Raw genomic sequence first — 19,175 nt, 5'->3', positions numbered from 1 at the left:
AATATAAGTTATGAAAAACAAATATTGGAAGAAAAGGGCCCGTTCTTAAGGGGTTAATCAAGCTTTCATGAAGTCTCAAGCACTGCGGGTGGGTTACAAGTGTAGAAGGAGGCGTCTGTATGCTGGGAGAAGAGGAAATCAGGTAAAACCTGAGCCACTCTCATGTTGCCATCCCCAATATGGCGGCGGCCGCGATGCGTCATTCTCGGCCGTTGACCTTCTCAGTATGGCGTACGCTTGCCATCCAAGTCCTCATGACAGCTCGTCGCTTCCTCTCATTGGACAGTTCTTGGCTGGCTGCGTGACGTCATCTCCCCGCGCCGCTGCCGAAGGGATTGCACACTGCTTGCAGTAGAGTTGCAGGAGAGACTCTGAAGACATGCTGAGGGCAGTGAGCCGGGCTGGGAGCGCCCTACTGCGGGTGAGGACAGGCTGGGGGGCTGTAATGAGAACTACTGACCTGTGACCCTGCCTGCTGAATATGGGTGTACAGGGTATGTCTATGGCGGGTTGACTGTGTATGTATACATATATAGTCACCCTGCCATATATATATGTGTATGTGTAATATAAATATGTATTGCCCTGAAGACATGGCAGTGCAACGGCTTACTGCTCCTCAACCCATGGTGCCATCAACGTGCCTCCGATGTGTGATTGATGCTGATGGCACCCAAAATCATGACTCCATGATGGCGAGCTGTGTGATGCGCCAAAATAGGAAGGTTCCCTACTTGGGAGCAACCATATGATTATTTTTTAAAATTCTCTGCTTTCCAAAAAACATAACTTTATTCTTCTGTTGACATATGCGGGCGAGATGTAGTGTTTATTGGCATCATAAGCGGGTACCTATGAATTCTAACCCTTTTATTTTTGGCGGGCACTAAGTAAAAAGCATCAATTCTGCCGTTGTACGTGTATGACATTTTGTGCAAACCACTTTGCTCCTGTGATGAGCATGTAGGAAGGGGTTAATCTTTATCTAGATACAAACTAATGACACACAGCAGTTTCCGGGGGTGTGACACCATGACTTTATAGAGGGCCAGGAGTGTCAGGAGCCCCACACCCTCATATAGGAGTGATAGTCATTCAGTGAGCGGAGGCGGAGCGCGACCGAGAAATGGTGGTGGGAATCGCTGGTCCAATGGAATCTACGGTATTCTGTATTCCACCTGCTTAGCCATGCTCTCATATTTCCCCCATGCTTTACATTGCAATGCATCTTGTGTAGACTGATTGCTGTGTGTGAAGACAAGTACAGCGGGATGTTCTTGCACAGAGCTGTGTAGTTAGAATCTGTGATTGTATTCGTTATGACTTGATGACGTATGAGTTAATCACACTTCCAGTTTTTCTATGTTCTTTATTTTTTGCCCTCATCCTTGGAATGATCTCTAATTTCTTATTCTCAGCAGGGCTCCCAAATAAATGGTCCTAAAGCTTGGAGTGTTGAATTGCGACGTTGTGCGTCGTCTGGGCTTCCCATGAACACCATTGTCTTGTTCGTTCCCCAACAGGAGGCCTGGGTGGTGGAACGTATGGGCAGATTCCACCGCATTCTGGAGCCGGTAAGTGCTAGGTTGTCTCAATATTATTATTCTTCTCTAGCAAAGAGAGGGGGCGGGGCTAGCGAGTGGATCCACTCTCTCGGTTGGGGCTAGCGGGTGGATCCACTCTTTCGGTCAGAGATTGAATCACTATTAGAATCCCTCTAGCCTCACCCCTCCCCCCCCCTTGGGGAAAGCCCTGTAGCCGTGCCCCCTATCTCTCCAAATATGGGGAGATAAGAGCTCCCCTGTAGCTCTCCTCCTCCGTCTCCTTTCATGTGACAAGTTAAAGCATATACTTCACAACTGTCTTTACCAGGTAATCCCTTTAATGGTAGCTGCACAGGACTAGGATAACTTGGTGTCTTTCTTCCAAAAACGATGCTCCACCAGTCCATCAGTTCTGTGTGGCATTGTAGCTTGGCCTTATTCGCATCAATGCTCTGTTACAGGGTCTCAATCTCCTGATTCCATTACTGGACCGCATCCGATATGTACAGAGCCTGAAGGAGATCGTGATCAACGTTCCTGAGCAGTCCGCCGTTTCGCTGGGTGAGTCTTGCCTGGTGTATAATGTGCAGGTCTTTTCAATCTATTTTATGGGATGGGATCCGCTGAAGTTTCAGTGTTAGATGGGTTAATCAGAAAAATGTTATTGGTCTTAGAATACTGGGATGCAGATTCAATTGTTTTTTCTTTAAAAACTTGTTTTTATTGTGCAAAACTACTTTTTGGGGTTTTTTTTTTTTTTTTAATCTCTATAAACTTGGTATCGCAGTAATCGTGCTGATCCAGATAAGAAAGGTATCATGTTATATTTCCTCAGTGGTGGACACTGGTCTTTTAGGACCAAAGTAAGCTAGTCGCTAAGGGGTAACATTTCTTATTTAAAGGGGTTGTCTTGTGAAAACAAACCCTCTTTCATATGTCATGGTGGGGTATGTGGACATCATGTTGACTTCCCCATCGAGGTGCTAATAAAAAGTGCCTCACACTTTCTTTTCATATGACTGGTTATTATATAGTTGCTAATGGTTCCACTGGCAGGATTTTCTGCTATCGGAGGGCTTCAGAAGTTGCACCAGTGGCACATTTGGCGCTGTAATGGCAGTCATTAGAGGTTGGCACTCAGCATGAACTCTCCATATAGCAGCTCAAGATAACTCAGGACCAACTGGAGAAAAAAAATCAAGTTTTCATTGAAAAGCAGGATGACGATGATGTTCCAGTCAGGTGACTGATGGTGAATTGTGTCTCCCCTCTCTGCAGATAATGTCACCTTACAGATAGATGGCGTGCTGTACCTGCGTGTCATGGACCCTTATAAGGTAGGTCTTATAAGATGGTTTAAGCTTTCTTCACATCAGACTGAATAAACCAACCATAGCACTGACATATCTTTGCATCCTTCTACTTGTCTTCAGGCCAGTTACGGTGTGGAGGATCCAGAATACGCAGTCACTCAATTGGCGCAGACCACCATGCGTTCTGAACTTGGCAAACTGACATTAGATAAGGTCTTCAGGGTGAGTCTACATCTGGCCTACAAGGCTGTGTTTTATGTTAACGCTATACATGTGAGAGATAGAAATCATAAAAGTAGCAGTAATATCTTTTATATGTGAACGGCAGTCACTATATACTGTAAGCTTACACCGTTGTATCCAAGGGGTACTGGAGGGCAGAATAAACACACTAAAGAGGAAAAACACCAGCTCACCAACCAATATCACCAGAGAATGGCAGAAGCACGGACACCAGGTGCAGCAAGGATGCAAAAAAGAAAGTCCAGCTCACTCAATGGGAAAAATTAATAAAACTGCTAAACTTTAATATGTCATACGGCGAATAAGAGAGCTGGATGGTGCCGAAAACACATCAATGGATTTAGAGCATTTTTCTTGTGCATTAGGGTCATTTTTAGCCCCCAAAACCTTATTTCTTTAGAAGCATGTCAAATTAAAGTCTACTGTTTTTTATAAGTTTCTTCCCCCCCCCATTTGATGGGCTGGACTTCCTTTTTTATTCTTTTTCCCCGTAGGGCAGAGTAGATACCTGAGCCAGATTCTGCACAGCCCTGTATAGCCGCTTTCAAGTTGATGGGTAAAGGGGAAAGCAGGATAATGAAGGAAAACTTAGTTTGCCCCCATTTACCACTGTTGCCCTCCACTCTTCCAGCAGCATACTAGTTTCTGTTCATGCCAACATGGGTTAAGCCTTTAGCACAGACTGTCATAAAAACATCCCATGTCTGAGGATTGTGAGGCTGCGTGGAATAGCTAAAAAACTACCCCCTACCACCACTACAAAGTTCAAGTAATGAGCTGCCTGCCATGGGACGGTCAATTTAACCCCTTAATGACATGGCCTATTTTGGCGTTGAGGACCAAGCGATTTTTGGTATTTTTCCATCTCCATTTTTCAAAAGCCATAAGTTTTTTATTTTTCCATCGACGCGGCCGTATAAGGGCTTGTTTTTTGCGTGGTGAGCTGTAGTTTTTATCGGTGCCACTTTTGGGTACATAGGCTATATCGTAAAACTTTTATTATTTTTTTTAATGATAACAGGGAGAGAAAACGCATCAATTCTGCCATAGATTTTTATTTATTTATTTATTTTTTACAGCGTTAATCATGCAGCATAAATGACACACAAATTTTTTTCTGCGGGTCGGTACGGTTACAACGATACCAAAATTCTTATATTTTAGGTTTTTACACTTTTTTTGCAATAAAAACCCTTTTTTTTTTGGAAATCTTTTTTTTTTTTTAATTTCTCTATAGCTGCATTCAAAGTCCTGTAACTTTTTTATTTTTCTATGTATGGAGCTCTATAAGGGCTTATTTTTTGCAAGACGAGCTGTAGTTTTTGTTGGTTCCATTTTGGGGAATGTACGGCTTTTTTGATCACTTTTATTGCATTTTTTTTGGAGGCAAAATGCTAGAAATTAGCATTTTTGCCTCTGTTTTTTAGCATTTTTTGTTACGCTTTTTGCCGTACAAAATAAAAAGCATGTTCAACTTTTTGTACACGTCGTTACGGACGCGTCAATACCCAATATGTGGGGATTTAATTTTTTTGTACCTTTTTTTTTTTAATGCTAATATTAGAAAAAGCATTAAAAAAGGGTTTTTTTTTACTTTTTTTTTTTTTTACACTATTTGAGTCCCTCTGAGGGACTTGCAGCACTATGCCTATGATCGCTGTCATAAGGCATGGCAGAGCTACTGCTCTGCCATGCCTTATCGCTTATACAGCGATCATAGGCAATACAGGACGCCAGTGCCTGGTGTCCTGTTGCCATGGTGACAGGCCGGGCTCTCGCGATGACATCGCGAGTGCCGGCCGGAGACACAGAGGGAGTGCGCTCCCTCTGTGAACTCTTTCCCTGCAGCGATCTACTTAGATCGCGGCAGGGAGGGGTTAACAGCAGGGGGCGCATCTCCGATGCCCCCTGCTGTTGCAGCGGGACGCCGGCTGTGACTGACAGCCGGCTCCCGCTGCGGGATAGCGCGGGATCATATGTGATCTCGCGCTATCCCCAGGACGTACCGGTACGTCCTGTTGCGGGAAGTACCAGGCTCCCAGGACGTACTGGTACGTCCTGGGGCGGGAAGGGGTTAAAACCCTAGGATCAGCTTAGACGGAAGCCGTAGGTGGCCACAGGATTTTTTCACAACTGCTGCTGCAAAGAAAATGTAGTATTCCTAGGTTACCATTCTGATAACTGTAATACATTGTCGTGTGCCAGGACGGCAGTAGCTCCTAGTAAGGTATAGTAGGGGGTCTTGTGCCTTCCTAATGACAGCCCAGCTCCTGTTCTAATGTTCGTGATCAGAGGAACTGCCGATCCTGGCCATTTAACTCTGATGGCTGTGGTCACTTGCATGATTAAAGGGTACCTTCCCCTTTAATTGGTTCACTGGATTTCTTGCCGACACAATCAGAGACTGAGGACAGGTTCCTCACTAGACCCGCTATTAGGGCACTGGGTATTGCCCGCTTCGTATCGGCATAAGGAGTATGCTAATGGTGCATACCAATACACAGTGTGCGCCAGGTAGTCAGAGAAGCGGAGCGGCCGTCTTCTTTTTGTCCAGGACCAGTGAATTTATGGCAGCTAAAATTCTGAATTGCAGAGTTGTATTAATGGGAAAATATTTAGCTGGTCATTAAGGGGCTAAATCGCAGCTTCTGTTCTCGATTATCAGGATGTTCCTGGTGGCTTAGAAGCCCCTATAATAAGTAGAAGTCCTGTATCTGTTCTGATCGATGGGACAAACTTCTGTCTTTAAGTAACATCCATATAGTGATGATCCCATTCGCACCCTCAATCCTGGTTGTTACATATGACGGCAAACTGGGTGATTTAGGGTCTTGTCCCACTGTGTTTCTTTCCAACGTCTTTTGCCACTAACGAATGTTGGAAAATGAACATCAAGATGGTTCATAATGAGTTTCAATGAGATTCCATTTTGAGCAAAAATTGTCTTTAAATCCATCTGTCGTTTTCTTGTCTGGCACAAATGACGTCTCTCCTAAATATCGGATTTGTTTTCTGAATCGATCAGGAGAGAGAATCGCTCAACTCCAATATTGTGGACGCTATAAACCAGGCTTCCGATGACTGGGGGATCAAGTGTCTGCGCTATGAAATTAAAGACATCCACGTGCCTCCCAAAGTCAGAGAAGCCATGCAGATGCAGGTAGGTCCATGTTATGTCTATGCCCCAATGCATGGCTCACTGCACCCAGATTGATGTTATGGCCACACAAAGCTGAAGGTTTTTTTATTCTTTAATTGATGTTTAATGAGACGTTATGTAGACTTCGCATATACTGCTTTTTCTTTTCTCTCTGCTGCCCGTGATATCCTGCCACCCAGACACTACATAAACACTGATGTTATTCTAAGGGCTCCTTCGCACTGGAGAGCGCAATATTGGGCTGTGACTCACGGCCCAATATTGCACTTGCCACCATGTGAAAACCCCATGGATGTGAGGCATTTTCATGTGAAAACAATGGACGGCAATGCGAGAGCATGCAAAAAGATAAGCTATGCTGTGATGTGTTTTCCGCATGCCATGCAGAAAAACATAGCTAAAGTGTATGAACCCATTCACAAGAATGGGGTTCATATTTGTGTCTCGCCATTGTGAAGGCAGCATTACAGTGGCAAGATATCTAGTGGTCACTTCATTAATAACTTCCCTAAGGCCTTATTCACATAAGTAAGTATGATTGTAATAAAAAAAAAAAAAAAATGGACCATGTTCTTGTCCTGCATCTTTGTAAGGTCCCCCCCCCAGTTACATGCGTTATAAATGGAACGTTTAATCCAGTTTTTTTTCCTTCTTTGTACTCGCCCATTGATTTTAATGGGCCATTCCTGACCAAGAAAGGATATGCTGCATTTTTTTCTTTTTTTGTTTGCTTTTTTTATTTGGATTATCAGTCTGATAGAAGCATTGAAATGAACATTTTCAATTTCCGTACTACGGTAGTTCTGTCCTGATTAAAAATTGAAAAATACCCACGTGGAAAAAATGCCTGCGTGAGTCAGCCCTGCCCATATTTCTTATTGACTGAATGCGGACCATTTGTATTAAATTTGTATATTCAGATGTGTTATTTACGTGAATCAATGTTGCGCATAAAAAACACAACTGCAGTGTGTCCTATTTTGGTTTGTTTTCACGGATCAGAATCTTCCACTAAAGTAAATGAGTCCATTTAAAGAAAAACTAAAATCGGCAGTGAATACACATTAGCATCCGTATTCACTGTGGGGTTTTTAGGCACATCCTGTTTTCTATGGGTTGCCTTGTTTGTGTGTTTTTTTTTTTTTTTTTTTTTTTTTTTTTTTTTTTTTTTTACGTGAAAAATGTAGTGAAAACAGATGCAGTATGGTTCTAAAAACAGACCTACCCATGCATTGGAAACCATATGTTTTTTAGGGGTCTGCTGCTTGCGATCCCAACCGATCAGCTGATACGGACATAGAAGCAGACTAACTCCTGTGTAGTGGCCGGCACTGGTAATTGCAAACGCAGATTCCATTAATTTTAATGAATTCAGTGGGAGCTGTACCTGCATTACCAACCCGGGCCACTACAATGTGTATGGAGCTATCTGCTTCCTGCTCAGTACACACTGACAGCAGACGGACTAACAGCTGATTGGCGGGAGTCCCGAGCAGCAGACTTTAGCTGATCAGCTATTTATGACTTAATGATGAAAATGGAAGCATAAGCACATTAGAAAGTTGCAGAACTTATCGTTATACAAGTAATGAACTTCATTACCGAAAACGTGTCCCAGATGACATGGCTCCATATGTATTCTCTATTCCTTCTATGGGAATGTCATACTGGATGAGGCTGGAGATGCGTCCGTATCAGGCTTTCCACCAGTATTGGGAGCTTTACTGCATGCCAAGTGTTTTTAGAAATATATGTACAAAATTCCAGTAAACAAAGTCAGAGGTGTCTAGAATTTTTTTTGTCTAGATGCAATATTCTAAGTTGATGCTGATAAAGAGAAATTGGCTCAGTGATGGGTTTATTTATTCAAAAAGCAAATAAAATAAGACATCTGTAAGGTCATTCTTAGCTTATCACCCCCAGTCACAAAAGCAAACTTTCTGTTCCTATTCATTACTGAACTTGTGACTGTAATGATGACTTAACTCCTCAGAGAAACTAAATGGGAGCAGTAATCCCTTTAACGCCTATTTACACGCAAAGATAATTGTTCAAAAGATTGTTTTGCATAAACTGCTAATCGACACTGTCCATGAGCAGCTTATCACCTTCATTTGCATGTTAATGAGCCTCCAGGAGCTGTATGCAGAGAACAGCAGGTGGTCTGTTCTCTGCATTCAGCTCCTTGGTTCTGCCATGGGGCTACAAGCTGAATACAATGTAATCAGCAGCTCCCGTGGAGAATACAGCACTATGGACAGAAAACACAGCATGCGGTCTGTTATCTCCTCTTTGGCTGAACGATGGATTTTATGCTCACCTAAAAATCATCGTACAGCCGAAGAATGAAAGATGGGAGCATTTACACACCGATTATCGTTAAAACATTGGCTTTTGAGCAATAATCTTGTATGTGGTAATGGGCCTTTACTTCTAGCAATCAGTGGGGTGCTGGCTTTTAGATCCTAACTAGTACTCTTTCAACTCTGATCTGTGACAGTGCCCACTTGATAATGGAATTGTAACAGGAGCCATTGCGGTCTAAAATAAAAATGGCCCCCAGAATCGGCAGAGATGTGACTTTATGCTGGTCAGAGGACATAACTAGTTCTTCTTTAAAGGTGTTCTTCAGGCCTTTTTACTATTTATGACCTGTCATCAAGGTAGATCATTAATAGTTGATCGGTGGGGACTGTCACTCAGAATTTGCACCATCAGTTATTTGCAAGGTCGCTGTTTGTCTGGAAGTATATAGCACTTTCAAGATTACAGCAGACTGAATTGGTACAGTAGGCACAACCCGGATTGAATTCAATGCCAGCTGAGCCCTCAGTACCAACCTGGGCTATTGCAACATTGATGGTGATGTCTGCACTAACAGCAGGCTTAGCAAACAGCAGATCGCTGGGAATCCTGAATGGCGGACCTCCACCGATCAATAGTTTAGGTTCCGGACAACCCTTTAACTCTACATATAGTGAAGAGCAACTTGCATTGTGTGTTAAAGGGTACGGCTATGACGCATCCTAATGTAAGTGAACATGGTCGTGTTGCCACTTTCAAGTTACCATGGCCTGACAATTGCAAGACATCCATCAGCTTTGGACTTCTTTTGTCAGGTTGTGGTAACTTGTGAATCGCAACGTAACCATGTTCATTTACCTTAAGCATTGATGTAGAATGGCCACAGTGTGGTTTTGGCTGTGTGCCATGGCCAAACTTGTTGGGTAGCCCAAGCTTTACCCTCATCACATCTAGAGCTGCAAAGAAAATTCTGCTGGCTTCCTGTTAACTCCCAGGCTGTAATAACGGCCAACTTCCTGCTGGTTCAGTGTCTGTAATAAGCCTGCTGGCACTATGTGAGAGATGTAGTGTTTTAGGTTTTAGTCTTCACACCAGCCATCGGAAAGTAGTTAAATCTAAGGAAGGCAAAATCTCACAAAACACTAGAAAAGTGCATTCGGTAAACAGTTTTCCATGCAAATGGCTCTGATGGCCTATTGATTAGAAATGGCAGTATCTGATTGGTGGATGACAGGTTGTGGGTGGGACCTCTACAAATCCCAAGAACACAGGGGCACTGGTAATTTTCTTGCCAACACAGTGCCATGCCCCCAATCTGGTGCCTTCAAGTAAATGGGGAGCCACATCACTTAACCAACACTATAGCTACTTCATTCTGCAGATTGGTTGGGTGGGAAAGTCAGACCCCACCAACTGGGAAGCAGTGGAGCCACAATTTTATCACTTTGTCCCCTGCAGTGTATTGGGGACTGTGTTTTAGAAATGTAGAGCTACAACCATAAAGCAGTATAAGGATGGAAAGTGTCAGTTCTCTTTCTGCCTGGTGACTGATCACGGTCTGGATGTCTCCTCAGGTCGAAGCTGAGCGGAGGAAGAGGGCTATGGTGCTGGAATCTGAAGGGACCAGAGAATCTGCTATCAATGTGGCCGAGGGGCAAAAACAGGCCCAGATCTTGGCCTCTGAGGCAGAGCGAGCAGAACAGATCAACCAAGCTGCAGGTAAGTTTTTGAAGGAAAGTAGTCACCAGCCATACCATATTGGTATCACAAGGCCGAGGTAGAAGAGCCCTTTACAACACATGAGGATATTGGTAATCTGCTCAGATCTAATTAGTTGGAGTTGAGAACTCTGAGGCTCTACTACTGAGGGATTCTGATGGCACATCTGTTTCTGATTTCCATTACGTGCAGCAGGATTCTAGTTGACAATATGCTTAACTGGAGCAACTAGTGTCAGGCAGATGCTGCCAAGCCCATTAAGATCATGGAGTACTTCCAAAGAGGTCTAGGGGCACATGATGAGAACCTTGTTCTTCCTCTTTACAAGTCACTGGTCAGACCACACATGAGATATTGTGGACCGTTTTGGGCACCAGTACTCAAGAAGGACATATCAGAACTTGAGCCGGTTTGAAATCGGGTAACTAAAGTAATAAATGGAATGAGTGGACTACAATACCCAGCAAGGTTATCAAGATTGGGGTTTAGTTTAGAAAAAAGCTGACTGAGGGGTGACTTAATAACTATGTTTAATTATATCAGGGGACAATACAGAGATCTCCTATGATCTGTTTACACCCAGGACTGTGACTGTAACAAGGGGGCGCTCTCTAGAAGAAAGAACGTTTCATCACCAACATAGAAGGGGGTTCTTTACTGTAAGAGCAGTGAGACTATTGAACTCTTTGCCTGAGGACGTGGTGATGACAAATTTGATAAGAGTTTAAAAGCGTACTAGATGGTTTTCTTGAGTGTTACAATATTACATGTTACAGTCACTGATTACTTCAGAAGGGTCGGTGACCAAGGATTATTCTGATTGCCAGATTGGAGTTGGGAAAAATTTTTTTTTCCCCCTTAAAAGAGGTAAATTGTCATCTTCTCATTTTGCATTTTGTATCTTCTTTTTATTTGTTTGTTTTTTTCAGCCTTAAAGTGGTTGTCCCGCGAAACAAAGTGGGGGTATACACTTCTGTATGGCCATATTAATGCACTTTGTAATGTACATCGTGCATTAAATATGAGCCATACAGACGTTATTCACTTACCTGTTCCGTTGCTAGCGTCCTCGTCTCCATGGTGCCGTCTAATTTTCAGCGTCTAATCGCCCGATTAGACGCGCTTGCGCAGTCCGGTCTTCTTCTTTTCTGAATGGGGCCACTCGTGCCGGAGAGCGGCTCCTCGTAGCTCCGCCCCGTCACATGCCGATTCCAGCCAATCAGGAGGCTGGAATCGGCAATGGACCGCACAGAAGACCTGCGGTCCACCGAGGGTGAAGATCCCGGCGGCCATCTTCGCAAGGTAAGTAAGAAGTCACCGGAGCGCGGGGATTCGGGTAAGCACTATCCGTTTTTTTTTGTTTTTTTTAACCCCTGCATCGGGTTTGTCTCGCGCCGAACGGGAGGGCTATTGGAAAAAAAAAAAAAGTTTCGGCGCGGGACAACCCCTTTAAATACTGTGTTCGTGCTGTCATAGAGCCCTTGTGAGGTTCCAGCTCCGCATTACATTGATGCCCCGCATATACACAGTCAAGTCACATTATTATGACCGCCTCCTACTTGCGATGATCGCAGTGTGTAGCCCACGTGGGAAGTGATGTGTTGTGGGTTTATAAGGTGTACGATCTGCTGTCTGCTCATATATCACTTGTGGTCATGAATAAAGAGCAATTTATCAAAGTTGGAAAAAAAGGATGATTATTGACTTTTGGGCCAAGGGCGGCAGCATTTCTCTGACAGCGCAGTTTATGAACGGTTCGTGTGCTGCTCTGGTGAAACTGTATCATGAGTGAATAAATGACACTACTGGGAATAACCGACGTGGAAACTGCGGAGCAACACATGCCTGATGGGAGAGGTGAACATTGGCTATGGCTGTGCGCGATGGCTGACTGATACGCTACAATGGAGCAGCTCACCATGAAATTGAACCAGGGCGCCACCAGACGTGTGTCTAATACAGTTCAGTGAGCCCTACTGCGTACGGGGCTCCGAAGCAGACGGATGGTCACTGCACCTATACTAACTAAGGTGCATCATAAGAAAAGGCTTCAGTTTGCACGGCAGTATCAAAATTGGACCATCGCTGATTAGCAAAGGGTGGTCTTCTCTGAGGAGTTCCAATTTTTGGTTCATTGAACGGATGGGCGTTGCTGTGTTGGACGTTTTTGTGGCATTCTTTGGGCCGCTCATCCATGTCGAAGGCACTCCTAACCGATTTGGTTATGAATCTATCCTTGCAGATGACGTCCACCCATACATGCTGTTTGTCTTCCCAGGGGTAGATGGGATCTTCCAGCAAGACAATACGACATGTCACAAGGCTAGAAATGTCCAGCAATGGTTGGAAGAGCGTGACCAAGACTTCCAAATACTCACTTGACCCCCTAATTCCCCAGACCTGAACTCAATTGACCATCTGTGAGACCACCTCAGTAGTTATGTTCACTCTATGTATCCTCACCCCCGCACCCTCCAGCAACTGTGGGATGCACTGCAGTCAGCATGGCTCCAGATACCCGAGACCACCTACCACCACCTTACTGTGTCACTGCCAGCCTGTCTGGCTGCTGTCCATGCGGCACATGGTGGTTACTCAGGATATATTCGCTGCTGGTCATAATAATGTGACTCGACTCTCTAACTGCCACTATTCACGCCAGGCAGGGTGTAGATATGGATGTAACATAATTCAAAGTCATATGATGGGTTCAACCTCTGTTGCTAGAAGTTGGGGGTCTACAGCTCTCTGCATGATAATTCATCAACCCAAGGATATTAGTCTGATTAATTTTGCTGGAAGGCTGATCGAAGTAACTGGGGAGATATTGAAACGATAAAGGGGCATCGCCCATGGCGCCCACCAATAACCTCTTCTGACCTCAATCAATGACTTGTCAGAGGTGATGTCATTTCTTGCTGCTAATTACCCTCGTTATCTCTATAACATAGATTTGTAGATTATAACCCATATGAGTAGTTTGTATTTTGTTTGTATTTTTTTTTGTCCTCAGGTGAAGCAAATGCGATTCTAGCCAAGGCTAAAGCCCGGGGTGAGGCGATACGTGTGGTCGCGGATGCCCTTGTTCAGCAGGTAACCACTCCTCTCTTCTCACCGGAGTTACTTTTTGTACTTTTTGGTTCCTGGTCAAAATATATTTTTTAAGATTGTTCACTTTTCTCCCGGAAATGGCTGTGGCCCCTGTTTGTAAATGGAACGATGGCATACTTGCCACATAGACCCCCGCCTTAATAGGATTTTCTGTCAGCTAAAGGGTTTATGTGCAAAGGAAGCTTAAAGTAAAATTAATAAAATTGTATCTGTCAAAATGTAAATGTGAAAAACTATGAGCAAGCTTGTAAATACGTGGCTCTTGTATTGTTTTTGCGTTCACATACTGTATAGTCAGTGACACCGAGCAGAGGTCTGGAAAGAATGAGGCGTCGAAATGCAAAGTATATAAGAAATGGATAGTAGATTTCATCATACAAGGGATAAGCTGGTTTTTTTTGTTTTTTTTTTGGTACACTGCTTAAAGGGGTTGTCTCGCGGGAAACAATAAAATTTTACATTAGCCCATTCCCCCTGTCACCCCCCCACCCCCCCCCCCGTCATAAAATAGCAATTTAAAGCGGTTTTTAAGCCGCTTGCTACTCACCGATGTGCTGAAATGTGAAGTTTTAAAAATCTTCTGCCTAAGATGGCCGCCGGTCCTTTCCCAGGGATGCACGGCGGTTTTCTCCCATGGTGCACCGCGGGTCTTCTCCCATGGTGCACCATGGGCTCTGTGCGTTCCATTGCCGATTCCAGCCTCCTGATTGGCTGGAATCGGCACACGTGACAGGGCGGAGCTACGATGACGACGCAGTGACCAGCTCTCCGGCACGAGCGGCCCCATTCACCAGGCAGAAGACCGCACAGCGCAAGCGCGTCTAAAAACGCCAGAAGACAGCGAAATTAGACAGAGCCATGGAGACGGGGACGCCAGCAACGGAGCAGGTAAGTGAATAACTTCTGTATGGCTCATATTTAATGCACGATGTACATTACAAAGTGCATTAATATGGCCACTTGCTTTCGCAAGACAACCCCTTTAAGGCCCATTCAAGCGCAACGATTATCGCTTATAAAGCCATGCAGTGCTTCTGGAAAGTTGGGTGACAACTAATAGAATCTTCATTACATTGTCACTCAGATCTTCCAGGATCCTGAATGCCAGCAGCATTATGCAAGCATTTATACCACATGCATCACTATAACTAGTCAAACATGGCATTCAGGGCTCCTGGAAAGCTGGGTGACAAGTAATATCACCACTACAATTACACTCAGCTGTCCCTGGATCCTGCTCTTTATTCCTCCTGTAATACCCCCCTCACTGCCTCATCTGATGGAGTTCAAAATATTGTTTTCCTATTGTCCTCCTCTAAAACTTGGGTGCGTCTTATAGAGTGAAAAATACGGTAGGTCGATTGTTGAACGATCAATTAGTTGGTGAATATTCGTTTTGCAGATGCAGTCACACATTTTAGTCCATATTGCTCATTACAGTTGCTCAAACTGGTTGGAGATGTTCCGTGGCGATGGGCGACATTCTTTCAATTATGAACACAGACTTTCTAGACCAGGGGTATCAAACTCATTTTCACCGAGGGCCACGTCAGCCTTATGGTTGCCTTCAAAGGGCCAATTGTAATTGTAATACTGTATAGTAATAGCAAACCCCATAGTGGCCCGAGTGGTAATAGGGTCCCCCATAGTGGCCCCAGTAGTTATAAGGTCCCCATAGTGGCCTCAGTGGTAATGGGGTCACCCATAGTGTCCCCAGTAGTAAGTAACCCCCATAGTGACCCATAATGGCCCCTGTAGTCAGTGCTCCTACAGTGGTCCCAGTAGTAATAGTGACCCCCATAATGGCCTGTGTAGTCACTGCTAGTATAGTGGCCCTAGTAGTAATAGTAACCCTCATAATGGCCCCAGAAGTCATAGTTGTCCTATAGTGGTCCCAGTAGTAATAGGGTCCCCCATGGTGGCCCCTATATTGGCCATAGTAGTAAAAAATTGTGTGTGTGTGTGTGTGTGTGTGTGTGTGTGTGTGTGTGTGTGTGTGTGTGAGATACATTCATACATTCATACATACATACCACACACACAGGCAGACCCTTTTGCATTCTTATACACCATGCAAACACATGTTTGTTTACCAGACAAAGCAATGTGTATACTCACCTGCATCCAATGTGGTCCCAATGGCAGGTATACAGGCTGCTCTCAGTCCTTTTTTGGGGCCCCTGATGTCTCCCCAGATCTGCTGCCATGAACCGAGGGAGGGCCGGTGAGCGCTCTCCTCCTCAGCGTCGCTCTCCTTGCACCAGGGATCATGTTATCTGCAGACTTCTTCCCTCCTCTGCGGCCGTTGTCAGTGTGCTATCAGCACTCATCTGTTTTTGGCTGCTCTGCTAGACAGAACAAGCCGATAGACGATCTGATACTGACAGCAGCACGGAGTGTGAGGGAACTTGCTGCACAGCCGGTGGCCACATACAATGAGGTGGCGGGCTGGATTCCGCCCGCGGGCCTTGTGTTTGACATGTATGCTCTAGTCTAGACGATGACCGACTGTTGGCTAAAATGATTGTTCATTGTTATATTTCACTGATGAATGAAGGTTTTGGTAGAAGTCAGGCATTTTCATCAGCTTTAGGGCTTATTCACACGAACGTATATTGGCCAGTGTTTTCACAGCCGGCTGATATACACTACCATGTGATGCTATGGCTCGGCGTATATGCTGTCGGGCAGAGGTAGACAGCATACCTCTGCTACGCTGTCTCTCCCTTCCCTCCCGCTTGCTGGCCCACCTCCTCTCTCCTCCCTTCATGCTGTTTGCAATGGGAGGGGATGGGGTGGAGCTAAACTGCAAACAGCCAGAGAGGAGGAGAGAATGGAGAGGAAGTTTAGTTACGCTGCTAAACTCCCTCCCTTCTCCGGCCACTGTCATTGGCTGCCATAGGGGTCTATGGCAGCGGCTGTAGTCCGGCCAAGCAGATAGTTCCAGGGCTATCTTTCCTGCCTGGCACTATATTGGCCGGCTGGGTACTTTTTACGCTGCGGCAATACGCTGTATGATTTGATGCATTTGAATACAATGCAGCTGGCTGTAAAAACAGCGGCCGATATACACTCGTGTGAATAAGCCCTTAGGCTATGTATGGGCACCTTAGGGCGTCTGCTATTGATCCCAAAACTACAACTATAAAGCATGCAACAGTCACAGATGGGCAATCTGTGGAAAATCTGCACCATTTCCGCTACGTGTGAACGTACCGTTACAGTAATATATATATTTATTTATTATATATAATTTTTTTTTATTCTGCTAGTTAAGATCCGTCTGCAGCCCTGTGCGAACTTAAAGCCTGCACCCACGGGAGAACAACCTGCAGGTCGTCAGTCCCTTCTGCAGCATACAGCAGCTAGTTTGCCCCTTCTTAGTGTGCCCTAGTGGGTGTAAACATGCATTTGACTAAACGGCGCCACCTAAGGATACATGCTTTGTATGTCCTGCATGTTTCTGGAGATATGTGGCAGAGTTAAAGCTCTGGGGTTGGGGCTGCGAGTCTTCTGCATTTTAATAATCCCATTAAATAGCAGGCATTCTCTTAACATTCAGAAATGGCTGATAACAGGAAGCAGCAGTACATGGTATTCAGTAGTGTAGCAAATTGTGTCAAGATAGTTTGGGTTAAGTGTTCTGTTTTTTTTCTTCCCTTGCTTGATGGGCAGGTCAGTGTGAATTTGAATTCTTACAGATGCCAACACCAGTGATGTGTTCCCTTTCCCGTCTCTATACATGGCCAGAACCCCCTCCCCCTATTAAAGGGGTTGTCCGGTTATATACTATTGATGGGCTGTCCTCGGGATAGGTCATCCATATTAGATTGGTGGGGACCTACGGTATTATTTACCAGGATCCCCTCTGGTCAGCTGTTCACTGGGCTGGAGCACTTTTGTACTCGGCTGATTTCTGCAGGAGGTGGACAGCTCTGTTCTTCGTGCAGTGGTCCAGCTTGGTATTGCAGACCAAGTTCCCATTTGTTTCAGTGGGAACCTTGCCTGCAATACCAAAACCTGGTCACTGCATTAAGAACGGAGATGTCTACTATTGCAGAAATCCGTGCACAAGTGCTCCAGCCCAGTGAACAGCTGATGGGTATGGGTCCTGGTAGACGGATGTGCTTAAGATAGGTCATCAATGGTTTACAGATGGACAAGCCCTTTAAGGACCTTTTCCTTCCATGTGTTACATGGACAGCCCATGGGTTTCAGAACTGAGAACTGTTCATTTCTTTTTATCTGCCACTAACTTGCTACCATGTTTTTCTACAGATTATAGCTAATCACTGGGGATTTTAAAAGTGTACATTTTACCAAAGATGAACCCGAATCGCATGATATTGAATCGTCCGATGGATTCCAATAGCAGCTGATTTTTCTCTTAGATTTTAGTTTCTCATCAAATATGTTTCATAAAGCAAATCCTATTGTTGCCATCTTTTGTTCTGTTTTTCCAGAATGGCAATGCTGCGGCATCCCTCGCCATAGCAGAACAGTACGTTACCGCCTTCTCCAAATTGGCCAAAGAATCGAACACGATCCTACTCCCTTCCAACCCTGGAGACATCAGCAGCATGGTGACCCAGGTCTGTATACTGCTACAACATGTATACAAGTGATCTCCAACCTGCAGCCCCCCAGCATGCAAGACAAGCTCCTGGATCTAGTTGAAGGGTCACAGATTGGAGACCGCTGATGTATGAGATCTCCGTTTTGATAACTCTTCTGTTCTTTCGTACACAGGCCATGGGAATTTATGGCACGCTAACCAAAAACATGCAGCAAAACAGTCCCTTAATAGAACCGGCAGAATTCACAGAGACAGAGGAGCTGCAAAAGAGGTCCTGATGGATGGTCCAGCTGTGCCGTGCACTGATGTCGCTGCCCGATATTAGGAGATTTTGTATTTTAAGTATGATTTGTCACATAAAATATGACTTCAAGCAAACACCGATTCCATTTGTTGTTGCTTACCTGTTGTAACTTTCTAATATACTTTTTTCAAATCCTTTTGGTTTCCATATCTCTGCTTGCTGTGGGTATGTAGGAACGTTCTTGCTTACTTGCAGACCTATACCGCCCACCTTGTCCCACTCACACTGCTCGTTACATTATATTACAGCTCTTGAAATGTGCAAATGATTAGCTTTTCGCCTGTCTCCACAGGATGGGGGATACTTTGCTGATCTGTGGTGGTCCAACCGCTGGGACCCTCACCAGTCCTGAGATTTCAGTTCAGTTGCTCACTTCTCTCCAGTGGTTCCATTGAGGTGAATGGAGTGGAGGTGTGCATGTGCTGCCTATGGAGGATTGGTGGGGGTTCTATTGGTCGGACTCAAACTAATCAATGAGTTATCTCTTATCCTTAGGATAGGGCACAACTTGCTGATATGGGATAACCCCTATAAGGCCAGGGCTGCCATGGCAGCTTTGACCACCATTGACATTGTGCGGCCATAGATTGCACTGTGGCTCTGCTACATCCTATGCCAGTGGAAATCAATGCAGTTCTGTTGGGTTTCAGAATTTGTAGACACCTGACAATTGCACCCAACTCCCTGGATTTCTTGGATCGGCCAAGTTGTGGCAAATGGAGCTGCAACATGACTGCATTAAATACAGCAATCCAGGCAGGGCGATATGTGTTGCACCTGAAATCACCGTATACCCGATGCCTTATATACTGTACATCACTCCTGTATGGGCGGTCTGTGTCATGTATGTATACAGGCACCTAACGGCTGAGGGTTTCCTTGTCACACTGCATGGACTATA

At 44.8% G+C, this 19,175-nt stretch overlaps 1 protein-coding gene across 2 annotated transcripts; it reads left to right on the top strand.

The window, feature by feature from the left end:
• The first annotated feature begins 311 nt into the window (after positions 1–311).
• Positions 312–18,409, top strand: STOML2 (stomatin like 2). Of its 2 annotated transcripts, none has more exons than XM_066602680.1 (10): positions 312–421; positions 1,422–1,574; positions 2,006–2,105; positions 2,823–2,881; positions 2,978–3,079; positions 6,126–6,260; positions 10,139–10,283; positions 13,297–13,376; positions 17,858–17,986; positions 18,144–18,409. In XM_066602680.1, exons 1-10 carry the CDS (start codon positions 380–382, stop codon positions 18,246–18,248), a joined length of 1,050 nt encoding a protein of 349 aa, XP_066458777.1. In that variant the 5' UTR covers positions 312–379; the 3' UTR covers positions 18,249–18,409. The 2 variants fall into 2 exon arrangements, with proteins under 2 accessions (XP_066458777.1, XP_066458776.1); XM_066602679.1 differs by having other exon boundaries at positions 313–421; positions 1,419–1,574.
• The last annotated feature ends 766 nt before the right edge of the window (positions 18,410–19,175 follow it).

This window comes from Eleutherodactylus coqui, chromosome 5 (genome assembly GCF_035609145.1).
Source record: "Eleutherodactylus coqui strain aEleCoq1 chromosome 5, aEleCoq1.hap1, whole genome shotgun sequence".
NCBI classification, from domain to species: Eukaryota; Metazoa; Chordata; class Amphibia; order Anura; family Eleutherodactylidae; genus Eleutherodactylus; species Eleutherodactylus coqui.
The sequence above is the reverse complement of the archived record's forward strand: the minus strand, read 5'-3'. Positions and strand labels throughout refer to the sequence as shown.